Here is a 24799-nt window from a genome sequence, read left to right on the forward strand (position 1 = left end):
GAGATATCATGGAGAGGGGAATCAGAGTCATTCCCTCTCTCACCATAACCCTGACCATTGCTCTTGTCCTTCCCTCCACAGCCATCACATGATGAACTAAGAAAGAAAATGTCCAACCAAACCACCGTAACCGAGTTCCTTCTCCTGGGATTCTCTGATGTTCGAGAGCTGCAGATTTTGCACTTCATGGTGTTTCTAGTGCTTTACCTGGCAGCCCTGACAGGGAATCTTCTCATCATCATAGCCATAGCTCTTGACCACCACCTTCACACCCCCATGTACTTCTTCCTGATGAGTTTGTCCATCCTGGACCTCGGCTCCATCTCTGTCACCATCCCCAAATCTATGGCCAATTCCCTTATGAACACCAGGTCCATTTCCTATGCTGGATGTGTCACCCAAGTCTTTTTCCTCATCTTCTTTGCTGGAGCCGACTTCGCCTTACTCACCATCATGGCGTACGATCGATACGTCGCCATCTGCAAACCACTGAACTATGAGACTATAATGAACAGGACAGCTTGTGTCCAAATGGCAGCCAGTGCCTGGATCAGTGTAATTCTCTATTCTTCATTGCATACCGGGAACACGTTTTTGATAACCTTCTGTGGAGGCAACATGGTGGATCAGTTCTTCTGTGAAATCCCCCAGCTACTCAAGCTCGCCTGCTCTAACTCGTACCTCAGTGAAGTTGGGGTTATTGAATTTGGTGTGTGTTTAACCCTAAGTTGCTTTGTTTTTATAATTGTGACATATGTTCAGATCTTCACCACGGTATTGAGAATCCCCTCTCAGCAGGGCCGACATAAAACCTTCTCCACATGCCTTCCTCACCTCATTGTAATTTCCATGTTTCTTTCCACTGTTGTCTTTGCCCACATGAAACCCATCTCCAGCTCTCCGTCAGCTCTGGATCTCGTGGCGGCTGTTCTTTATTCCGTGCTGCCGCCAGTGATGAATCCGATCATCTACAGCATAAGGAACAAGGAAATCAAAGCTTCCCTGAGGAAACTGACTGGGTGGAGGTTATTCAACAAGAATAAAATGTCTGCATTTCTCTGATGAACATGGTTTTATCTGTGTTTTTTTAGCAAATACAATCAGCTGATGACATTACTGTCCCCAGAAGAATATGGTGTGTGATTTTTTTTAATGCAAATGCTGTATGTATAGTGGTAAATCCACACTAACTCCACTAAGTCAGTGGAGTTCTTCCAGGTTTATACCAGTATAAGTAAGATGAAAATCTATCTATCTCATGCTTTTATACTGCCACCCCTCACCATGTTATCTGAGAACCTTCCGCATAAAATCAGTAGCCATTAGAAAGTACCCAGTGGACTTCATGGAGTCTCTGGTTCTTCTCCTTTTTGGGGGTCAAAACTTTGCTTGGGGTATGATGGCTTTTGGGTTTCTGTTTGCTGGTGTGACAGAGTGGGATATGACAGCATCAGATCATGAACTCTGTCTTCTGCTATCTGGGTAAATATTGACATGGTGACTGCAGAAGTCTGGGCTTGCTCAATAGCAGTCTATCGCTCTTTGTTCATGGCAGCTCTCCTCCTACCTGAGAAAGGTGCCTGTTATTTTGCTGAAGGACTATCACTCAGACAAATCAAGACTGAAGTCTGGGGCCTTTGACTTTTGTTGCCTTTCACCTACAGGCCCTGCTGCATGGAACAAGTCTTTTGCTGTATAGGGAGTCTGGAAGTGATGGGGGGGAGAGGGGGAGCATGGCTGGTGGGTCTGGAAGTCTTAATTTTAGCACATGACAAAGAGACAGGGGACCTATTTAAGTGCAGAGTCCTACCCTGTGTCAGGTGCCAGCCATAATCCCATGTAAGAAGGACTTGCAGGACTTCGTTCTATCTAATCTAATCTATCTATCTATCGTAGGATTCCACACTGTACCCATCACCATGCTATCTGAGCACCTTCCACATAAAATCAGGAGCCATAGCAAAACCCCTAGTAGACCCTGAGGAGCCAGAGACTCCATTCCTTTTTTTGTTCTTCCCCTCAGGGTAAAAAATATGATTGTGGTATCAGTGCAGTTGTTTGGTTCTTGCTTCTTTCTCAGATTTTTTAAATTTTATTTTAGGGGTTTTTTTGTTTTTTTTTTTACTGGTGGATTGATTTGTTTCTTTATGAGGTGGGAGTGCCTGGGGACAGGAGCGCTGGAAGCTCCCTAGAAGTGGGGGGGCCACCAACACCTGAACCAAGGCCCCACCCCCACATGGTCTCTTCCCCCGAGGCCCCACCCTCGTGCTGCCTCTTCCCCTCAAGGCCCTTCCCCACACTTGCTCCTCTCTGCCCCCTCCCCACCATCGCTCACCCTTAAGGCCAGTAAACATAGCCCTCCCACTTTTAAAAGTGATGGGGCCATGGCCCCCTGCCCCCCCCATCTCCATTCTGGTTCCTCTGCCTGGGGAGATGCTGAGTGTTTGGATAGACAGTGTTGTCAGTGTTTTCTCATTTATTGGGCGTGCCCGTATGTCATCTCCTTGATGGGGTTTTCCGAGCAATGGGTGAAGTAACATCTTGTATTGGCCCAATTTCTGTTGTTGGGAGAGACAAATTTCCAAGCTTACACAGAGCTCTTCTTTGGGTCTGGGAAAGGTGTTCAGAATGTCACAGCTAAATACAAGTTTCAGAGTGGTAGCCGTATTAGTCTGTATCAGCACGTTTTAAATTTTCATCCAGATTTGGGATAAAAACCAATTTCAAACTATTGGAATTTCCTCTACAATGAAAATTCCAACCAGCTCTAATTAGGGCTGGGACTTCCAAAGATGTCAAAGGGACATAGGTGCAAAAATTCTATTAAAACTCTCTCAGGTTCCTTTGGTAAACCCAGCCTACATCTTTACCTCCTTTGAAATCCCCAGCCTTAATAAGTAAAACTCTTTCCAAAAGGTAGGGGGATACAAAGGTAAAAGTTAAAGTTTATTTACACTCTGATGATAAGACTGGTCTAGATACAAATATACAAAAATACAAATAAGTCAGGCATCAAGGGCAAGATATGTAAAGGTATTTAGAAACCTAGTGGGATTCTCAAAAGCATCTAGGCGTCTATCACCCATTAAAATGAACAGTTCCCATCAAGAGTTATTTTTTGAGAGCTATCAGTTAGCCAGTTTTTAATCAATTTACTATTGTTTTTGTGTAGTTTTATTTTTAAATAGTGTGATGTTACCCTGAATCAAACCTTTAGAAAAATGCAAGTCTATTACGTCAACACCATTGCCTTTAACAATCAGAAATGTCACAGTTAGATCAAGTTCATTTGATAAAAAACATTCTGTGAAAACATATTGATCACCATTAATTGAACTTCTCCCTTGTAATTCCTTTTTGTTGAAAAATGACCATTTTCAAAAATGAAAATTTTTGTAAAGAACTGTTGATTTAGTGAATTTTTTTTCTTTTTTTAATTAAATTTTTCATTTCAATTTTTGACAACATTTAAATGGAAAACTTTATAAAAAACATTATTGAATTGTTTCTATTTACCAACATGTAGGACCCCCAAACTTAGAACCCTTAAAAAGGGAAATAAGTTTGATTTTTTGAAATTCTTCACTAATTAAAAAAAAAAATCCACCATGGTTGTTCATCATTTTTTATTTCCTGCATGTTGTTCTTTAGTCTGCTGTTTAATAATTTTTCAGCTATTGAACGAGGGAACAGACACAATGTCGTGTGAGTTGGCCAACCAGTCATACATCACAGATAATGAAAACTCTGGAGTTGCTACAAATTTAAACTTAGGACAAACTTCTGAGTCACTAAGGTCTTGATCCTGCACACACTTTATGCACAAGCTTTCTTTCCTAGTGTGAGTAGTCCCATTAGAGTCAACTGGACAACTTAAAATAATATAATTTAGCACTTGAGTAAGGATCTCAGGATGGGGGCCTAAATGTGAATTGCTAAAAGTAATGTCCACGTAGGGCCCGATCGAAAGGCCATTTAATTAAGTTGAAAGATGTTCATTGATGCCAATGGGCTGTTGATGAGACCTCTCGAGAGATTTTAAGGGACAGATTTTCAAAAGTACTTGTAGCTACCACTGAAATCAATGGGATTTTGGTGCCTCATCTGCTGAAGTGCTTTTGAAAAGCCCACTAAAAAAAATATCTGCGTCTTTAGACACCTAAATATCTTCGAAAATATGGCCCTTAGGAGCTCACGTCCAGTAGATTTTCAATAAAAATTAGGCTCCTAGAAACCACATCTTTCATGGTGTTTAGGGGCCTATGTGAATCTTTAGGTGCCTAAATTCCTTTGCAAATCTGGCCCTTAGGCACTTCTGAACATTTTACCCAAATACAAAAGTTGTAAATGTAAAACTGGAACCAGGATTAAAAGAACAACAACAAGGACGGTTACTACCAAAGAGAACATGAGCACAGGCTGAGAATCAGACCCTGTCATAAATAGAAAGGGAAGGGTAAACCCCTTTAAAATCCCTCCTGGCCAGAGGAAATCTCCTCTCACCTGTAAAGGGTTAAGAAGCTAAAGGTAACCTCGCTGGCACCTGACCAAAATGACCAATGAGGAGACAAGATACTTTCAAAAGCTGGGAGGAGGGAGAGAAACAAAGGGTTTGTGTGTCTGTCTACATTTTGTCTTTGCCGGGGATAGACCAGGAATGAAGCCTTAGAACTTTTAGTAAGTAATCTAGCTAGGTATGTGTTAGATTATGATTTCTTTAAATGGCTGAGAAAAGAATTGTGCTGAATAGAATAACTATTTCTATCTGTGTATCTTTTTTGTAACTTAAGGTTTTTGCCTAGAGGGGTTCTCTATGTTTTGAATCTAATTACCCTGTAAGGTATTTACCATCCTGATTTTACAGGGGGGATTTCTTATTTCTAATTCTATTTTTATTAAAAGTCTTCTTGTAAGAAAACTGAATGCTTTTTCATTGTTCTCAGATCCAGGGGTTTGGGTCTGTGGTCACCTATGCAAATTGGTGAGGCTTTTTATCCAACATTTCCCAGGAAAGGGAGGGTGCAAGTGTTGGGAGGATTGCTCATTGTTCTTAAGATCCAAGGGTCTGGGTCTGTAGTCACCTAGGCAAATTGGTGAGGCTTTTTACCAAACCTTGTCCAGGAAGTAGGGTGCAAGGTTTTTGGGAAGTATTTTGGGGGGAAAGACGTGTCCAAACAGCTCTTCCCCAGTAACCAGTATTCGTTTGGTGGTGGTAGCGGCCAATCCAAGGACAAAAGGGTGGAATATTTTGTACCTTGGGGAAGTTTTGACCTAAGCTGGTAAAGATAAGCTTAGGAGGTTTTTCATGCAGGTCCCCACATCTGTACCCTAGAGTTCAGAGTGGGGGAGGGTCAAGGTTCCTCCCCCACTCTGAACTCTAGGGTACAGATGTGGGGACCTGCATGAAAAACCTCCTAAGCTTATCTTTACCAGCTTAGGTCAAAACTTCCCCAAGGTACAAAATATTCCACCCTTTTGTCCTTGGATTGGCCGCTACCACCACCAAACGAATACTGGTTACTGGGGAAGAGCTGTTTGGACACGTCTTTCCCCCCAAAATACTTCCCAAAAACCTTGCACCCTACTTCCTGGACAAGGTTTGGTAAAAAGCCTCACCAATTTGCCTAGGTGACTACAGACCCAGACCCTTGGATCTTAAGAACAATGAGCAATCCTCCCAACACTTGCACCCTCCCTTTCCTGGGAAACGTTGGATAAAAAGCCTCACCAATTTGCATAGGTGACCACAGACCCAAACCCCTGGATCTGAGAACAATGAAAAAGCATTCAGTTTTCTTACAAGAAGACTTTTAATAAAAATAGAATTAGAAATAAGAAATCCCCCCTGTAAAATCAGGATGGTAAATACCTTACAGGGTAATTAGATTCAAAACATAGAGAACCCCTCTAGGCAAAAACCTTAAGTTACAAAAAAGATACACAGACAGAAATAGTTATTCTATTCAGCACAATTCTTTTCTCAGCCATTTAAAGAAATCATAATCTAACACATACCTAGCTAGATTACTTACTAAAAGTTCTAAGGCTTCATTCCTGGTCTATCCACGGCAAAGACAAAATGTAGACAGACACACAAACCCTTTGTTTCTCTCCCTCCTACCAGCTTTTGAAAGTATCTTGTCTCCTCATTGGTCATTTTGGTCAGGTGCCAGCGAGGTTACCTTTAGCTTCTTAACCCTTTACAGGTGAGAGGAGATTTCCTCTGGCCAGGAGGGATTTTAAAGGGGTTTACCCTTCCCTTTCTATTTATGACAGACCCAGTAACATCTAAGCCATTCAAAAACAACTTCATGTCCCACTGAATACCTTCCATAAAGCCTCCTTCACCTCTTTGTTTCTCAGACTGTCAATGAAGAGGTTTAACAGCGGAGTTACAATAGTATTCAAAGTGTTGACAGTCTTGTTCATCTCCAAGGCATTCTGTTTGGAAGGCCTGACATACAGGAAGATGGTGGAGCTGTACCATATAATCACAAGAGTGAGATGGGCAGAGCAAGTGGGAAAGGCCTTTTGCTGGCCTTGGGCTGACGGGATTCTCAGTATGGTGGAGAGGGTGTAAATGTAGGAGACCAGAGTTATTGAACATAATCCCAGGATGACGATGATCGAGATGATAAAAGCTGCCATCTCAATCACATAGGTGTCTGTGCAGGAGAGAATGATTAAGGAATCTATGCTGCAGGAGAAACGAGTAATGACATTAGTGCCACAGAAGGACAACCTAACTATCAGAGATTCTGGGATAGAAATAGCCAGGAAACTACACACCCAGGAGCCAAGGGCCAGCTGAGCAGACAAGGTGCTGTTCATGATGGTGCTATAGTGCAATGGGTAGCAAATAGCCAGATAGCAGTCATAGGCCATGGCAGACAAGAGGAAATATTCTGTGCAGCCCAGGGAGAAAATGAAGTACATCTGCAGGATGCAGCTACTAAAGGGGATGGTTCCGCTTTTCCCCAGGAAAATCGCAATGGTCTTGGGGACACAGGCTGTTGTGTATCATATCTCCAGCAAGGAGAGGTTGCAAAGGAAGAAGTACATGGTGCAGAGTTGATGGCTGGCCCTCACTAGGACTAGGATGGCAACATTTCCTGCAACTGTCAGGACATACATCATGGTAAACACCACAAAAAGAGAGATCTGCAAAACTGACTATGGGGGAAGCCCAGAAGGATAAATTCCTGTATCCTGGAGTGATTTTCCTTCTCTATTCCAGTCACAGGCTCCATCTGTCAAGATACAAGAGATCATAATTCAGGAGAAGCTTTGTTACATGGATTGTTAGACATCACAGGTACAATTTTCAAGGGTGCCTGTCAAGGTTCCTTCCCCACTCTGAACTCCAGGATACAGATGTGGGGACCTGCATGAAAGACCCCCTAAGCTTATTCTTACCAGCTTAGGTTAAAAAATTCCCCAAGGTACAAACTTTGCCTTGTCCTTGAACCGTATGCTGCCACCACCAAGAGTGTTACACAAAGAACAGGGAAAGAGCCCACTTGGAGACGTCTTCCCCCAAAGTATCCCCCCAAGCCCTACACCCCCTTTCCTGGGAAAGGCTTGATCAAAATCCTCACCAATTTGTACAGGTGAACACAGACCCAAACCTTTGGATCTTAAGAACAAGGAAAAAGCAACCAGGTTCTCAAAAGAAGAATTTTAATGAAAGAAAAGGTAAAAGAATCACCTCTGTAAAATCAGGATGGTACATACCTTACAGGGTAATCAGATTCAAAACATAGAGTATCCCTCTAGGCAAAACCTTAAGTTACAAAAAGACACAAAAACAGGAATATACATTCCATTCAGCACAGCCTATTTTACCAGCCATTAAACAAAAGGAAATCTAACGCATTTCTAGCTAGATTACTGACTAACTTTTTACAGGAGTTCTGAGCTGCATTCCTGATCTGTTCCCAGCAAAAGCATCACACAGACAGACAGACAGACTCTTTGTTCCTCCCCCTCCAGCTTTGAAAGTATCTTGTCTCCTCATTGGTCATTTTGGTCAGGTGCCAGTGAGGTTATCTTAACTTCTTAGCCCTTTACAGGTGAAAGGGTTTTGCCTCTGTCCAAGAGGGATTTTATAGCACTGTATACAGAAAGGTGGTTACCCTTCCCTTTATATTTATGAGAGTGCCTAAATGATATAGAAGCCTAAATCCCACTACAAAATCATGTAAGTTGCTTAGGAGCCTAAGAGCTAGAGTTTCAAAAGTGTTTAGATGTCAACGGTGCTGACTGACAAAAATGCTTAAGCAGGTTAGGCACCTAATCTGGTTAGGTGTTTTTGAAAATCCCACTAAGCATCTATCTGAAGCTTTAGACATCTTTATACTTTTGAAAATCTGGCTCTGAAAGATTAAAGCTCTTTTGAAAATTGGATGTAGGCTCTCAAGTCACCCAGGGCCAGATTTTAAATGGTATTTAGGCATGTAGTGGGATTTTCAAAAACACCAAGGCACCTAAACTCATTGATTTCATTGATTCATAGATTCCAAAGCCAGAAGGGACCATTGTGATCATCTAGTCTGACCTTCTGTATAACACAGGACATAGACCTTCTCCAAAATAATTTGTAGAGCAGATCTTTTAGAAAAACATCCAATCTTGATTGAAAAATTCTCAGTGATGGAGGATCCACCATGACCGTTAGTAAATTGCTCCAAAAGTTAATTACTCTCACTGTACGCCTTATTTCCAGTCTGATTTTGCCTAGCTTAAACTTCCAGCCATTGTATGGTGTTATCCCTTTCTATGCTAGACTGAAGAGACCATGAAGGAATTTATAGACTGTGGTTAATTCACCCATTAACCTTCTTTTTGTTAAGCTAAATAGATTGAGCTCCTTCAGTCTATCACTATAAGGCGTGCTTCCTAAACTTTTAATCATTCTCATGGCTCTTCTCTGAACCCTCTCCAATTGATCAACATCCTTTTTGAATTGTTGACAGGAGAACTGGACATAGTCTTTTTCTTGTTTATGCATCCAAGAATTGCATTAGTCCTTTTGGCACAGCATCACACTGGGAGCTCATGTTCAGCTGATTATCCACCATGACCGCCAAATCTTTTTCAGAATCACTGTTTCCCACAATAGAGTTCCACATCCTGCAAGTATGTCCTACATGCTTTGTTCCTAGATGTATACATTCACATTTAGCCATAGTAAAATCATATTGTTTGCTTGCGCCCAGCTTACCAAGTGATCCATATCGCTCTGTAACCCTGTCCTCTTCATTATTAACTACTTCCTCATTTTTGTGTCATTTGCAAACTTTATCAGTGATGAGTTTATGTCATCTTCCATGTCATTAAAAAATGTTTAATAGCGTTAGGATATGAACAGAACCCTCTTGGACCCCACTGGAAACATACCTGTTCCATGACAATTCCCTTTTACAATTACATTTTGAGGCCTAACAGTTAGCCAGCTTTTAGTCCATGTATTGTGTGCCAAGTTATTTTTGTATCCTTCTAGTTGTTTAGTCAAAACGTCAGGCAGTACCAAGTCAAATGCCATAGAGAAGTCTATTATATCAACACTATTGCCTTTATCAATCACAATCGTAATGTCATCAAAAATGATACCAAGTTAGTTTGACAGGATCTATTTACCATAAACCCATGTTAAATGACATTAATTATATTACTTTATTTCTTTATTAATTGAGTCCCTTATCAGTGTAACGATGCTGGTTCTGGCGGGACCCAACGGAGAGTGCCCATTCAGGACAAATTGCTTCAAGCAGGGCAGTTACAGCTCAAGGCTGGGGTTTCTGTGCACACCAAGGCAAACCAAACCAGCCAGACAGAGAAGACTTTGCTTTTACCCCACTGGCTAACCACAAGTCACACAAGCAATTCCCTTAGACACCCCAGTTTCCCAGTATCACCACCAGTGCCACACGTTATGAGGACAAATGGTGATGAAAACCAATACCCCAGTAAAAGAAAAAAAGTTCTCTCGATCCCAAAGGACCAAGTCCCAGACCCAGGTCAATATACAAATCAGATCTGACCCACAAATCACGCTGTTGCCAGTCCTTTAGAATCTAAAATCTAAAGGTTTATTCATAAAAAGAAAAGATATAGATGAGAGCTAGAATTGGTTCAATGGAGTCAATTACACACAGTGATGGCAAAGTGCTTGGTTCAGGCTTGCAGCAGTGAGAGAATAAACTGCAGGTTCAAATCAAGTCTCTGGAGGACATCCACAGCGGGGATGGGTCTTTCAGTCCTTGGTTCAGAGCTTCAGTGTAGCAAAGTCCCTCCAGAGGTAAGAAGCAGGACTGAAGACAAGATGGAGGAGCTGCAGCAGCTTTTTATAGTCTCTTGCCATGTGGTCTTTCTTTCTTTGTGCCAAAGACAAGCTGTCCAACGCCTGGCCTGGAAACACCTCAGAGTTCTGTCCATAGGCAGGTCCCTGCACACCTTGCTGAGTCCCAAGGCGTGTCTGCCTTCTCTCAATGGGTCAATTGTATAGCGGATGGTCCTTAATGGGCCATCAAGCAGGCTAGGCAGAGCTGACACCAACTTGTCTGGGGTGTCACGGAGAAGCGTAGCATAAGTTTGAAATACAGACAGTACAGAGCCAATATTCATAACTTTAACTACAAAAATAATACACACAAATAGACAGCATAATCAGCACCAGCAAACCATAACCTTGTCTTTGACACCTTATTTGACTCCCTTTATACAAGATTTGGTGCCACTACAGGACTTTGGTTGCAACAATGATCTATATGGTCCCAGCTTATGTCAATAACCTCACCATCAGCCACTCCATTCTCTTGCCTGATAGGCCTATCAGGCTGACAGGCCTATAATTACCTTGGTCTCCCATTTACTCTTTTTCAATATTGGCACAGCATTAGCTTTCTTCCAGCGTTTCAACAGTAAAGGCCCTGTGAGCTCCTCAGCTAGCATTTTTAAAACTCCTGGATGCGGGTTATCTGGATCTGCTGATTTAAAAATGTCTAACCTTAGTAGCTTCTGTTTTACATCCTCCTGAGGTACTAGTGGATTTGAGTGGGTTTTAGCCACCTAGATGCTTTTGAAAACCCCACTAGGTGCCTAAATACCTTTAAAAATCTGGCCCTTAGCTGCTGTTGAAAATTTTACCCCACCCCACACAGTGACCAAATTCATTTGGTCCACAGATTTTCTAACATCTGGAGAAACAAATGATACTTTGTATTGAATTCTGTTCTTCTCAGTCCTCCTGATGAGAAACAATCTCATCATCCATGGGAGTGGACGCTTCCTTCTGTATGCAAATAGCAGCAATAGGGAAATCCAGGACTCAGAGGGTAAAAACCAACACACCAAATCAGTTTTCCATCTCTACCCCAGTCTTGAATTCTGTAGGTCACAAGAGATGCTCATGGAGTTAAACAGTTAAAATGCATTATTGGATGTTCCTTGAATGTTCAAGTCAGAATCCTAGTGCCTGAATAATTATTACCACCTCCCCTATCTCCCTAAGCCTCAATCAGCTACGACTTACAACTAGAGTTTGTCAAGAAACAGGGCAAGGGAAGGGAATGGGATCATGATCATTTCATCATTTTTCCCATTGACATTTGAAATGTTGATGGCACTTTTGATCTACTAATTGTTCATTCAATCTTCAGCCAGTGCTATTCCTTGTCAAAAGTCCCTCCATGCTGTTAGCTGGGATTTTCAAAGGGGCCTAAGAGAGTTTGGTACCCAATACCCATTGAACTCCATTAGGTTATGGACACACGGCATGTAGAATTTCCTTTGATTCTGGATGTCCATATTTAAGGGATGATCTTGACTTGCACTCTGGAGAATCACTGATATGCAAATCCCATTTTAACAGATCTACGGAATTTAGCATGAAGAAGAATAGGAAGAAAAATATCCCAGTTATCTGAAAATTTCCTTTCTTCTAATATTAAGGTAAATGGGTCAGTCTTGTCCTCTGCTATTTTCTCCTTCATGAATCTCTGCTGTGCTCTGCGGCAGGCAGGACTTGTCTTTGTTCCTCAAAGGCTCTACGATGAACATTTTACATTGGTATATTCCAAGGCAGAGAATCATAATCTCTAGTTCCAGCACAACATTGCCAAACTTGAACTCCTAATCTTTTCTCCTAGATCCTCCCTCATTTTCCATTCTCCAGCTCATTTCAGAACTCAGCTACCCTTCCCAATACACACCTTTGGAACACTGGGGTTATTTATGTGTCTTCTTCTGAGTCCAGGACCATGATTTTTGTCTTTGGTGAAGATTTTCAGAGGCAAAGAGGGCAATTCTGTGGCCCATCTCCCATTGAAAATCCTTTGACAATCTCCCCCTTTGTATCGAACATTAAAACTGATTTTACATTTTGCCCAGGATCAAATTCTAACAACCAAGCAACAGACGTCATGACTAGGCTTGGAAGGATTAGATTTGTATTGGTGAATGTTGGTAAATGTCGATTTCACCACACCCACACACACACACACACACACACATACACACACAAACTGATGAAAATGTATTTCCATCGATAAAACTCAAAATTTACAGATAGGCAAAGTAAGAAAAATACTGCGGGAGAACTTATTAGAGTCAAAATCCAGTGATTTAGACTTTTGAATTCGGCTTACAAATGGATTAGTGAATGAACAGTAAAAACAGGTATGATCTGTTGAATTAAGGATATTTACTTTCTATAGTTTAACACGTGATGTTGACAATTTGTGTTTTAATGGTTTATAGACCTTTCACTTTTTGAATCTCAGTGTTAACTATCATTTGTCTGACAGTCTCCCATGCCCCACCCCCATAATTTTGTACAACTATGAACACTGAAATAAATAAAAAGTGGAGAAAATGCTTAAAAATAAACATTGATAGTACCCATCAAAATTATAAATAATAAAAATAAAATGCTGCCAAGCCTATCCATGACATATTAACATACAAGTGAGAACAGGACAAGAATTTCATACAGAATTATGTACCAGACAGTGCTTAATTGACAATGCTCATTAAGTATAATCCCTAGCTTTTGTGCAATTCTTTTCATCAGTAGATCTCAACGCATTTTACAACCGGAGTCAGGGTCATTGTTCCCATTTTTGCAAAAGAAGAAATTATAAACCAAAATAAATGTACCTGATTTTGCGGTGCCGGACCTTAGAGGTACATTCCATGCTCAGCTGAGACAGAAATAAGACTTTGCCCTGAAGGATAAACGATTGATTGTCACTGTGCAATGGGATTTTCAAAGGAGTTCAAAGAAATTAAAAATTCAAATCTCATTGTGATTCAGTGGAATGTAAATGCCTGATTCCCACAGACTCTTATCCTCCTTATGCTAATCTGAGCTAGTCTGGCAAAGATAATAATACCTTGTATTTATAAACCTCTTTACATCTTCAAATCACTATCCAGTCATAAGCTATTTTATTCTACAACAGGTTGAAAAGAACTCCCTTTGTAGCCATAACTTCAGTGATGATTGGAATGGACCCAATGTTCCTCTTTAGTAAATAATTAATCATTATCATGATTAATTATTAATAATTAATCATTATCTCCGCCATATGAGGAGAAATTAGGACAGAGGGGTAAAGGATCTTGCTTATGGATGCATCGGAAGTCAGGGGAAAAGCCCGGAACAGAGACCAGGATCTCCTTCCTTCTAATACCCTAAACTTCATAGTTACAGAGGGCCTGATCCAATGACAGAGGAAGTCAAAGTTATTCTATTCATTCACTCTAGTAGACTTGGGAAGAAATTCATGGTGCTTTTTCACCTGTAGATTTCAAACCATTTTACCAAGGTGGGTGAGTGGTATTATTTCATTTATTTACAGATGGGGAAACTGAGGCACAGACAGTTACTCTGACTTTCACACAGTAAATGAGTGACAGAGCTGGGACAAACTCCAACTCCTTATTTCCCATCTACCAGACCAGGATACAGCTGAGATTTCAAAAGCTGCTTAAGGGATTATGGGACAAATTCTTAAAGGCTTTTAGGTGCGTACTGGGATTTTTCAAAGCAGCTAGGTGTCTAATACCCATTGCAATCAAGGATTTTTAGGTGACTAGATGCTTCTAAAAATCTCATTAGGTGCCTAAAAACCTTTAAAAATCTGGTTCTTAAACAAACAAATGCCCGTGAAAATGAATGAGGAGTGGGCATCCATGTGGCATTTGTGGCTATGAAAACCTAAGTCTACCTCTAAGAGAAATATCCAATCCATTTTTACATTCTTATCTATGCGACTCAATAAATTACAGCAGCAGCAAGTTCCACAGATCTATCATATAGTTATTTTCTCTTATGCATTCAAAAGTTGAAAAAGATGAGTGAAATTTAGAAAGTGAGAAAGTAAGTGAGAGAGAAGGAAGTATGTTACAGATGAACCAATTACTCACTGGGAAACCTATTCCTTCCAACCAGATATGGCCCAGTAGGTCACATTACCAAGTATACAAAAAATATGTCTTAATACAAGTGGTTTAAAGTATATTTCTGGGATCTCCTCTCTCTCTCTCTCTCTCTAGTGGGCCTAACTTATTAGCTTTTGCTGACAGAACTAGCCGGAACAGACCCCCTTCACACATTATTGGATTCTGAGAAAAAAAATGCATTGCGAACCATATTTTTTCCTCCAGCTATAAAGCAAACATTTAAAGGTTTCATACACAAAATCTTCCTACTTATTGCATAAATTTCTATATTGATTAGAATCTCATTGCATTACCATTTTGTCATCACCATGCTGTCTTTTTCCCTTACCTGCTTCGTTTATGTATGGCAACTCAACAGGTCCAAGAAATAAGACTAATTTATATTCCTCAGGAGTACTCTTGGGATTTGGTCTCAACAGAATTTCACTGTCTTCTCAAGAATGTGCCAAACCCCTGGCTTAGTAAGGACGGTGTCCTTGTTTAAAGAAGAGCACTGGAAGTTAGGAGACCTTGGTTCTGTGTCTCCATTGACTTGCTGATGGACCACTGTGAAATTGTTTAAGTTCTTTGTTCCTCAGTTTCTCCGTTTGTAAAAGACAAAAGGCCAGATTTCTCAAGGTATTTAGGTGCCTATTGAAATTTCCAGAAGCACCTCGGAACCTACAACTCATTGATTTCTGTGGATGTTAGGTGCCTATGTCCTTTTAATAATCTCACTAGGTGACTAAATACTTTTAAAAATCTGGCCCTAAGTGGCTGCCCAAAGTTAGGCAACTACGTCCACATTTAGGCAACCTAATAGGTGGTCTAAGATACAGAAGTATAAAGCACCAGAGGCTAAAGACATTCAGACGTCTGAAGATAGGCAGATAGGCACCTAGTGGGAATTTCAGAAGTACCTACGCAGGTTAAGCACATAACTCCAATTGAATTCAATGGGATTTAGGGGCCTAGGCCTTTGAAAATCCCACTAGACACCTAATAACCTTTGAAAATCTGGTTCTAAGACATTTTGGTGCTTTTGAAATATTTGCCTCTAGTCTACACAAAAAGTTGTACTGACATAATGAAAGGTGTGATTTTATACCAATTTAGCTAAAACAGTGCAACTTTGTGTGTGGATATTATATTGGTTTAAACCTCATGTATATCAATTTCCAGGTGCAAACTGAACTGATATAACCAGTTTTCAACCTAAGAGTCCACAAAAGTTGCAGTGGACTAAATAAACATATTGAAGTTAAGTTGCTGCGTCTTCTCTGTATAGACAAGCCCTAGGGCCAGATTTTTAAAAGTATTTAGGCACCTAGTGGAATTTTCAAACCTTCTAGTTGCCTAACATCCATTGAAATCAATGGTTTAGGTACCAAGGTGCTTTTCAAAATCCCACTAGGTGCCTAAATACCTCAACTAATCTGGCCCTAAATCACTTTTGAAAATAGGATTGACAGTTAAATTTTCAAGTGCAGCTAATTGACTAAAGAGCCAATGAGACTTAAGCTCCTAAGTCACCTAGGTGCTTTAGGAAATTTTACCCTAAGGCTCCCTAGTGTGCTTGAATGTAGTATAGTTTGAATTCTAGGGACTTCAATGGAAGTTAGACACCAAGGTGCTTTTGAAGATCCTGCTAGGCACCTGTTTGTCTCTTTAGCACCTTTATACCTTTGAGGATCTCAGCCCTAGTGCTTAGCTATCCAGTTCCACCGGGCTGTCATTGTGCTCATGAAATCCTGAATTGCTCAGAGCATTTGCCATCCACATGGGTGTGAAAATTACTGAGCAATATCAGGCATCATCCCGGTAAATACAATGGGAATTTGCTGGGCTAAGGACTGAATAAAATTTAAGTCAGGGGTAAAATAATTGCTGAAATTATGCACCTGATCTCCCTTCCCCTTCCAGAGATTTAGGCTGGGATTTTCAAAGGCGACTAAGGGAGTTAGGTTTCCAACTCCAATTTAAATTAATGAAATTTGGGCACCTAAATTCCTTTAGGCACATTTGAAAATACCAGTCCACTTTGGCATGGACTTAATTGAGGCAGGACTGGCCCCTAAAGCAGAAACTACTCCCCATAATAGTGTAATACATGTGAGAAGAGAATCAGGATCTGTGACTTTATGGCCCTCACCTCCGTGAAAGATTCATGATAACATCGCTAGGCTTGGCAACATGGACACCCCATTCTAAATGATAGGTCAGAGCTCCTAAATGTAAATGAGCTGCAAAGATGAGAGCATGTGTGTTTGTGGCTAGAATACAGAAATTGTGACTTGTTCCAGTTCAGAGCCAGTGGGCAGATTCCGTACGCCCTAGGGTAAAAATCGTCCTGTGCAGAGAAGTACTTACCTTACACCTAACCCTCACAGTATCACTTAAGGAGGTCTTCAGTAGTGCACTGGGTGAATTCGATTCCTCATCTCAGCATGGGACACAGGACCAAAGACATAGGTTGATAGAAATCTACAATTGATATAGTGAGTTGATGACCTGTATGATATGAATTAGTAAGTCTTTGCTCACATTGTGGTGGAGAAATATCAACATTGCATTTGTCACCAGTTTGCACCCTGTTGTTGGAGTCTAAGGAAAGCATCTGTAACAGTGACCAGTGCCTGGTGTTGGAAGAGTCCTACACATGGGTCTAGTCTGGTGAAGAAATGTGAACAGGCCAGGGTAATACTTATGCTAAGCTCACTGGCTTCAGCCAAGTCTTTGTTTGACATGAGTGTTGCTTGCGAAATTCGTCCATGTGGAGAGACTTGTTTAAAGAATGCTTACAGCAGCTGGGTAAGACAAAGGTGTTTTGTACTGTGTTGAAGGACATAGATATAAGGAAGTTAATCAGTACAATACATAAAAGGTATTGCCAAAAAGTCCCTGTATTGTGAAAAACAGAAAAGTCCCTATATTTGAGTGGTACAATCCAAATAAATAAACCAATTGGAAAAGGGACACGATGACATGAAAGTAGCCTGGACAGAAAAAGTTTTGTAAACTGAAGCCTGCACATGTATATACTATGGGTAAGGTAAGACACAACGCTTAATGTTGATTAATGCTTAATGTTGGACACAGTGCTTAATGTTGGGCCAAAAGAAATCTGATGAGGCTCAATAAGGATAAGTGCAGGGTCCTGCACTTAGGACGGAAAAACCCAATGCACCGCTACAGACTAGGGACCGAATGGCTAGGCAGCAGTTCTGCGGAAAAGGACCTAGGGGTGACAGTGGACGAGAAGCTGGATATGAGTCAGCAGTGTGCCCTTGTTGCCAAGAAGGCCAATGGCATTTTGGGATGTATAAGCAGGGGCATAGCGAGCAGATAGAGGGACGTGATCATCCCCCTCTATTCGACATTGGTGAGGCCTCATCTGGAGTACTGTGTCCAGTTTTGGGCCCCACACTACAAGAAGGATGTGGATAAATTGGAGAGAGTCCAGCGAAGGGCAACAAAAATGATTAGGGGACTGGAACACATGGCTTATGAGGAGAGGCTGAGGGAACTGGGATTGTTTAGTCTGCAGAAGAGAAGAATGAGGGGGGATTTGATAGCTGCTTTCAACTACCTGAAAGGGGGTTCCAAAGAGGATGGCTCTAGACTGTTCTCAGTGGTAGCTGATGACAGAACGAGGAGTAATGGTCTCAAGTTGCAGTGGGGGAGGTTTAGGTTGGATATTAGGAAAAACTTTTTCACTAGGAGGGTGGTGAAACACTGGAATGCGTTACCTAGGGAGGTGGTAGAATCTCCTTCCTTAGAAGTTTTTAAGGTCAGGCTTGACAAAGCCCTGGCTGGGATGATTTAATTGGGGATTGGTCCTGCTTTGAGCAGGGGGTTGGACTAGATGACCTCCTGAGGTCCCTTCCAACCCTGATATTCTATGATTCTATGATTCTATGATTGGACGGTCAGATAACATGTAAAGGTATAAATATGCTAGAGTGTAAGGGAATAGTCAGACCCTTGTAGGAAAAATCGACAGTGACTACGTCCCCAAGAAAAGGTAATTGGGCAATATCTTTTTCTGTATATCTGTCATTCATTGCTTTTATGGTAATTGTAACATGCAGGGCCTTGCTTTTGGTTCAAAGAAAGGTTTGAATGAATAAACCTGACTGTTTCAGTCTCGAGTGTATGGTAATCCTCACCAAATGCTCGTCCTTCAGAAAGAGCTGTAAGAGGCCACATGCAGAAGCAGTTATGGGAACAGCCTGCCCATACTGGAAGTTTCTTCTGTTAGTACAAGCAAATGTGAACAAGAACAAATGTAATGCATGATAGCAACTGTGAGCTGAACAGAAAGTTCAGCCACCCACGGGATCATAAACTGTTCCTCAGAAAGTAGCTCATGTGTGACTTTTTCACATGACCTCAGAAAGGATGTAAACATTCTGTGGAGAACTAATCATAAGGGAGTTTGCAAACATACAAAATAACTCTTCCTCTCCCAAAGACCTTGTATATTCCATCAATATCTGAAGCAACCACCGAACTTGATTTGAGGTTAGAAAATTATTTTAACTTTGTTAAAAGGGTATTATCTAGACCATCCCTGACAGTGTTTGTCTAACCTTCTCTTAAAAATCTCCAAAGATAGGGATTCCACAATTCATAGGGATTCTCTAGACAATTTATTCCAGTGCTTAACTACCCTGACAATTCAGAAGTTTTTCCTAATGTCCAACCTAAACTGCCCTTGTTGCAATTTAAGCCAGTTACTTCTTGTTCTATCTTCACAGGTTAATGAGAACAATTTACCTCCCTCCTCCTTGTAACAAACTTTCATGTATTTGAAAACTGTTATCACGTCCCCCCTCAGTCTTCTCGTCTCCAGACTAAACAAGCCCTTCCCCCCCCCCCAATCTTCCCTCATGGGTCATGTTTTCTAGACCTTCAATCATTTTTGTTGTTCTTCTCTGGACTTTCTCCAATTTGTCCACATCTTTCCTGAAATGTGGTGCCCAGAACTGGACACAATAAGCCAGTTGAGGCCTAATCAGCGCGGAATAGAGCAGAAGAATTAATTCTTGTGTCTTGCTTACAACACTCCTGTAAATACATCCCAGAATGATGTTTGCTTTTTGTTTTGAAACAGTGTTACACTATTGACTCATGTTTAGCTTGTGACCCACTATGGCCCCGAGATCCCTTTCCACAGTACTCCTCCCTGGGCAGTCATTTCCCATTGTGTATATGTGCAACTGATTGTTCCTTCCTAAGTGGAGCACTTTGCATTTGTCTTCATAGAATTTCATCCTATTTACTTCAGACCATTTCTCCAGTTTGTCCAGATCATTTTGAACTTTAATCCTATCCTATCTATCTAATTAATCGTCTTCTTAGTGTCCAACTTGGTTCTGAGTGCTTACAGTTCACTACCTTACAAACGAGGTATTTTTTTAAAGGAATTCAATATTTTTAACATAATTTACTGTGAAAGGCATACAGTTCCCTGCAAGCCAATAAGGTCTCGTTGGTACAAGGAAAGTCTTGAAAGTCTTGAAAGTAGGAGGAAAGTCTTGAAAAGATTAACTCTACCATTCAGCTGAGATGAGTCCTTCTTTTTATGGAGAAAATAGAATATCACGGCTGTTTTCATCATTTTCATTATGATAAAGGGCAGGCAAGTAGATTTTGTCAATCAGGTGTTTTAACTGTTCTGGAAATTTTGCTAGGTTCAGCTCTTTCCATCAGTAGAGACTGAACACAAAGAGCCAGATCCTCAGTTGGTCTAAATAATCGTAGCTCCATTGAGAGGTCTGCTGAGAGAAATTTGGAGGCCCGGTAAATTATGTTTTCCCCCTCCCATTTCACCCTAAATAGATAGTTTTACGGGGGCACTGAGCTCAGGACCTCAGTACAATCGTTCTACCTTCCCTCTCTCATCAGCCCTGTCTACTGATAATTCACACCAGCTGAAGGTTTGCCCAGTGAGAAGATTTGCTGAATGATGAGTTGCAGTAAGTTCCATTTTTTAAAAATGTTTAAAAATTTTACTTATTTTCCTCACTTTACTCATGTGAGTGGAACCCTTGACTTCAAAGGAATCATTCATGTGAGTAAATTTAGGCATTTTTATTTTATATATGTCTATATATGCAAGTTTATTTATGTATTAACTGTTTGCAGAATCAGGGCATTAGTTGTTATTCATAGGATATTATTCATAACAAAATTAATGGTTTATATTGAAGAAGGAGAAAATATAATTGTTGATTGGACGTGTTGATTAGACTTTGATACAAAATATTTAAGGCTGGGATTTTCAAAGGTGTCTGAGGGAGTTAGGCACCCAACTCCATTACGTTTCATAACTCCCTTCGGATCCTTTGCAAATTCAAATCCAAATAGGGAAGGGGACTAAATTTAAGTTATAAATTAACCTGACATTGTAACTTTAATGAAAACTCAGAACACCCAAAACAAGCAATCAAACAAAAATTCAGAACATTCACTGTAAAAGTCATTGATAGATTTCAAGTTAGGGACAACTTTTTCAAAAGTGGCTTCTAATTCTGAATGCCTCAAATTTGAGACCTCAGCATTAATCCATCTGTGAAGGAAACTTTTGGCCAGCACTGGGAACCTGATATTTTTTTCTGAAGGTTTTTTAGAAGCTCGGCATATTACAGTTTTGCTGTATTTGTGGGGCTTGCGGTCTGTTGCTTAGCACAGGTGTCTAGGAGTGAGGGTACCTGGATTCTGTGCCGAGCTCTTTCAGGGATGCATAGAATAGCTGTTGTATCAAAGGAACAGGAATCAGTACACTTGGGTTCTATTCCCATTCTTTGAGGGGAGTTAGGATTGTGGTTGGAGCAGAGCGGGGGCTGAGAATCAGGGCTCCTGGGTTCTACTAACGGTTCTGGTTGAGAAGTATGTTTGACTGACTAAATGTGGAGAAGAATTGCAGACTCCTGGCACAGCTGGTCAAAACTGTTTGAAATTCACAGTTTTGATGAAATTCTTCATCAGAATTTAAAATTCTGATAAAAAAGGGATGCATTTTTTGTGATTTTTTTTAGGAAAATTGCTTCCTTTGTTCTTTGGTCTTCTCTGGCCCTGAGCTTTGCTGTAATTGGCTCATTGCATGACCTTGCACACCTCAGTATCAATTTGTCAAAGGAGGTTGCAACTGACTCATTTTCAGCCACCAAAAATGAATGCTGGTTTATAGATGTAAATGGTTATTTATGCTCCAAAATTGAGTAGCTGTCCTCTGAACTGCAACTTTGTATTACATCCCCACTCCAACTTGGGACTTCAGCAGGCTTAGAAACTAAGACTTTCTGCACAAAAAGAATTAAATGTCCTCTTGCATTGTAGGAAGGAAATTGACAGGTACAAATCTCATGTGTTCAGTATTGACCTAAGTCTGCTCCCACTGACTCAATGACAAAAATCCTATTGACTTCTTCGGGAGCAGAAATAGGCCTATACTGAGAACTTTTGAAAAGCTCAACCTATTTAGCAGGGATTTTCAAAAGAGACGATGGGGTTTTGTTCACTTCTAAAGGAATCTCAGATTGTGCTGAATGCCTAACACCCATAGGTCTCCTTTGAAAATGATTTGGCTCCTGAATCCTGAATAATTTACAGGAAAAATGTTGTTTTTTCTGTTGAAATTTTCCAGGGTTTTATCAAAAGAACAACCCCCACCCCCCACACACACCCAGAAAACAACTTTTTATTTGAAAATTTTCAATTTAAAACAACAAAAATATAAATTAAAATAAAATCAGTCTTGGGCTTTGGATGCTGACCGTGGAAAAAACATGTTTCATTGACAAAGCCTAAAAATTGTGTTTTTCAAGGAACACCTGAAAATGGAATTTCTATCATGAAAGTTTCTTTTTGGTCCAAAAGCCACTTTCCACTGGGAAAAAAGTTTCCACAGGAAAATTTATACAAGCTTAAATTCACCCTGTGAGCAGGAAGGCTCCAGAAATGTAATAGCAATAGGATATTTTCAGCCTTAAACCATTATTTCCTGCCTCTTTTAATTATCTGCTCTTTCTGTGCATCAAAATCATCTGTATCCCACAAAGCCACGGTTGTCTTTAATCATTTTAATTTCATGTCTTCATTTGTTTTGGCAGGTAAAACAGCTGACCGCACTGGAAAAGGGCTATCACACCAGTGTGAAGGAATTTATTCTCCTGGGATTCCCTGGGACCCAATATTTGCAGATCTCGCTCTTTGTGCTTTTCCTTGTCACAGGAAATGTGGCGATCATAGTCCTAGTGGCAACCAGCCATCACCTTCGCACCCCAATGTACTTCCTTCTCTGCAATTTCTCCTTCCCGGAGGTATGGTAGACCACAGCTTGTATCCCAAAGACGCTTGCCAACTTTGTGTCCCAAAGCAAATCCTTCTTCTTTGTCAGCTGTGTCCTACGGATGTATTTTGTTTTCTCCCTAGGATGCACAGAGATTTTCTCTTGGCTGTCATGGCCTACGACTGCTATTTGGCTATATGCTATCCTTTGCTCTACAGCTCCATCCTGAACAGCACCTTGACTGCTCAGCTGGCTGTTGGCTCTCGGTTGTGTGGTTTCCTGGCTATTTCTGTCCCAGCATTTCTGATCACCAGGTTGTCCTTCTGTGCCCTAGTGTCATCCATCACTTTTTTGGGGACATAGCACCGTGGATAGTTCTTTCCTGCACAGATACCTACCTTATAGATCTGGTGGCCTTTATCATCTCCTTCATCGTCATCCTGGGCTCCTGTGTCATAACCCTGCTCTCCTACATTTACATCCTCTCCACTGTACTGACAATCCCATCAGATAAGGAATGGAGAAGGGCCTTTTTAACTTGCTCTTCTCATCTCACAGTTGTGATTATCTGGTACGGTTCGACCATTTTCTCACATGTCAACCCTTCCATGCAGAACTCACTGGAATTGACCAAAATAGTCACCGTCTTGAATACTATTGTCACGCCCCTGTTGAACCCTTTCATCTACACACTGAGGAACCCAGAGGTAAAAGAAGCCCTGAGGCATGTATTCAGGGAAGTGATGTTTTTCAAAATGTGCTGGAGGTCATTGGCTGTCACAGAAAATGTGGTGAAAGAAAAATGAGTCTGAAGATGGAAGATATACCAAAGTTGATAGGGTACTGAAAAAACAACAACAATCCCTGAGGGCCAGAAGTCTAAAGGTAATTAGATGCCTAACTCCAATGGAAATCAATGTGAGTTAGGTGACTAAATACCTTTAACAATCTGGTCCTTAGTGTCTCACATCCTTGAACATTTACAGCCAGATTGTTAAATGTATTTAGGTGCCTAATGGGATTTTCTATGAGTTTTAAGGGCCTAGATACTTTTTAAAACCCCACTAAGCAGCTAAATATCTTTCAAAATCCAGCCCTTATGCATTATTATCCTCTTACTTTGTATTTAATTTAAAATTAAACAAATTGCACATGTGCCAATTATTTATTTATATTAAAGCATGGCCTGTGGAGAGGACAGAGATATCGATAGGCTTGGCAGAATTCAATTTTTATTTTTTATAATTTTGACAGAGAATATCAAGGTTTATTTGTAAGCATTTTTTAAAAAAATATTGTCTATTTTTATTTTCACACTTGTGGGAAATTACTGTGGCGTATCAGACAACAAGGTGGGTCAGAGAATAATTATTTAATGACAACTGGTTTTTTGGACCTTTTTTTTTTTTTTGGTTGGTTGACGTTCTGCGTGGCGAAACTGGCATTTCCCGACATTTACTGATAAAAATTTAACTCTTCCAAACCGAGGTAAGATAAACCCACAGGAACCTCAAATCAAGACCCCAGTGGATTTTGAAGGGGATTCAGAATAAAGTTCCGGTTCCAGTTCCAGACTGGATATAAACCCAGATGGGTATTTTTGTAGGCTTCTTTTTTTCTTTGTTTTTAGTACACGGGCATTCCAAAATTTTGGAAAGATTGATTTCACAAGGATTCTGCCAGTTTGAACTGAAAATATGTGAGAATAGCTTGCAAAATTTTGATGATGTCAAAACTGAATCCAGAATCTTAGTCCTGATTCACCTTTAAAATCACAGTGTGAGAGGAGGGGGATCCCCACCCCCCACTCCCTGATACCCCCTCACCCTCGCTGCGAGCATCTCAGCAAGGAGAGGAGACGTCTTTAGAAATCATGAGATTGGTTTTAAATAATAAATGTTGGCTTCTTTTGATTTGCTGTCTGGTTTTTGAGTCTTTAGGGTGCACTTTATGTTTTTATGGTTTTCTCTGTAATCATGAGTATGCCCTGGTGGCAAGAGGACTGGACTGCAACTAGGAGAATGAAGTGAGCTGTAGCTCATGAAAACTTATGCTCAA

General features: G+C 40.7%; 2 protein-coding genes and 2 pseudogenes across 2 annotated transcripts in view; 2 read left to right on the forward strand and 2 right to left on the reverse strand.

Annotated features, from left to right (window-relative positions):
• LOC141998857 (E3 ubiquitin-protein ligase TRIM21-like) overlaps positions 1–24799 on the reverse strand; it is a 302786-nt gene that overhangs the window by 175521 nt on the left and 102466 nt on the right. The window lies entirely within an intron of this gene.
• On the forward strand, positions 109–1062 carry LOC141998747 (olfactory receptor 14A16-like). Its single transcript, XM_074971747.1, has one exon. The coding sequence runs from the start codon at positions 109–111 to the stop codon at positions 1060–1062; it is 954 nt and encodes a 317-aa protein (XP_074827848.1).
• LOC141998782 (olfactory receptor 6F1-like) lies at positions 6310–7250 on the reverse strand (annotated as a pseudogene).
• Positions 17489–23547, forward strand: LOC141998783 (olfactory receptor 6F1-like; annotated as a pseudogene).

This window comes from Natator depressus, chromosome 14 (assembly GCF_965152275.1).
Source record: "Natator depressus isolate rNatDep1 chromosome 14, rNatDep2.hap1, whole genome shotgun sequence".
NCBI classification, from domain to species: domain Eukaryota; kingdom Metazoa; phylum Chordata; order Testudines; family Cheloniidae; genus Natator; species Natator depressus.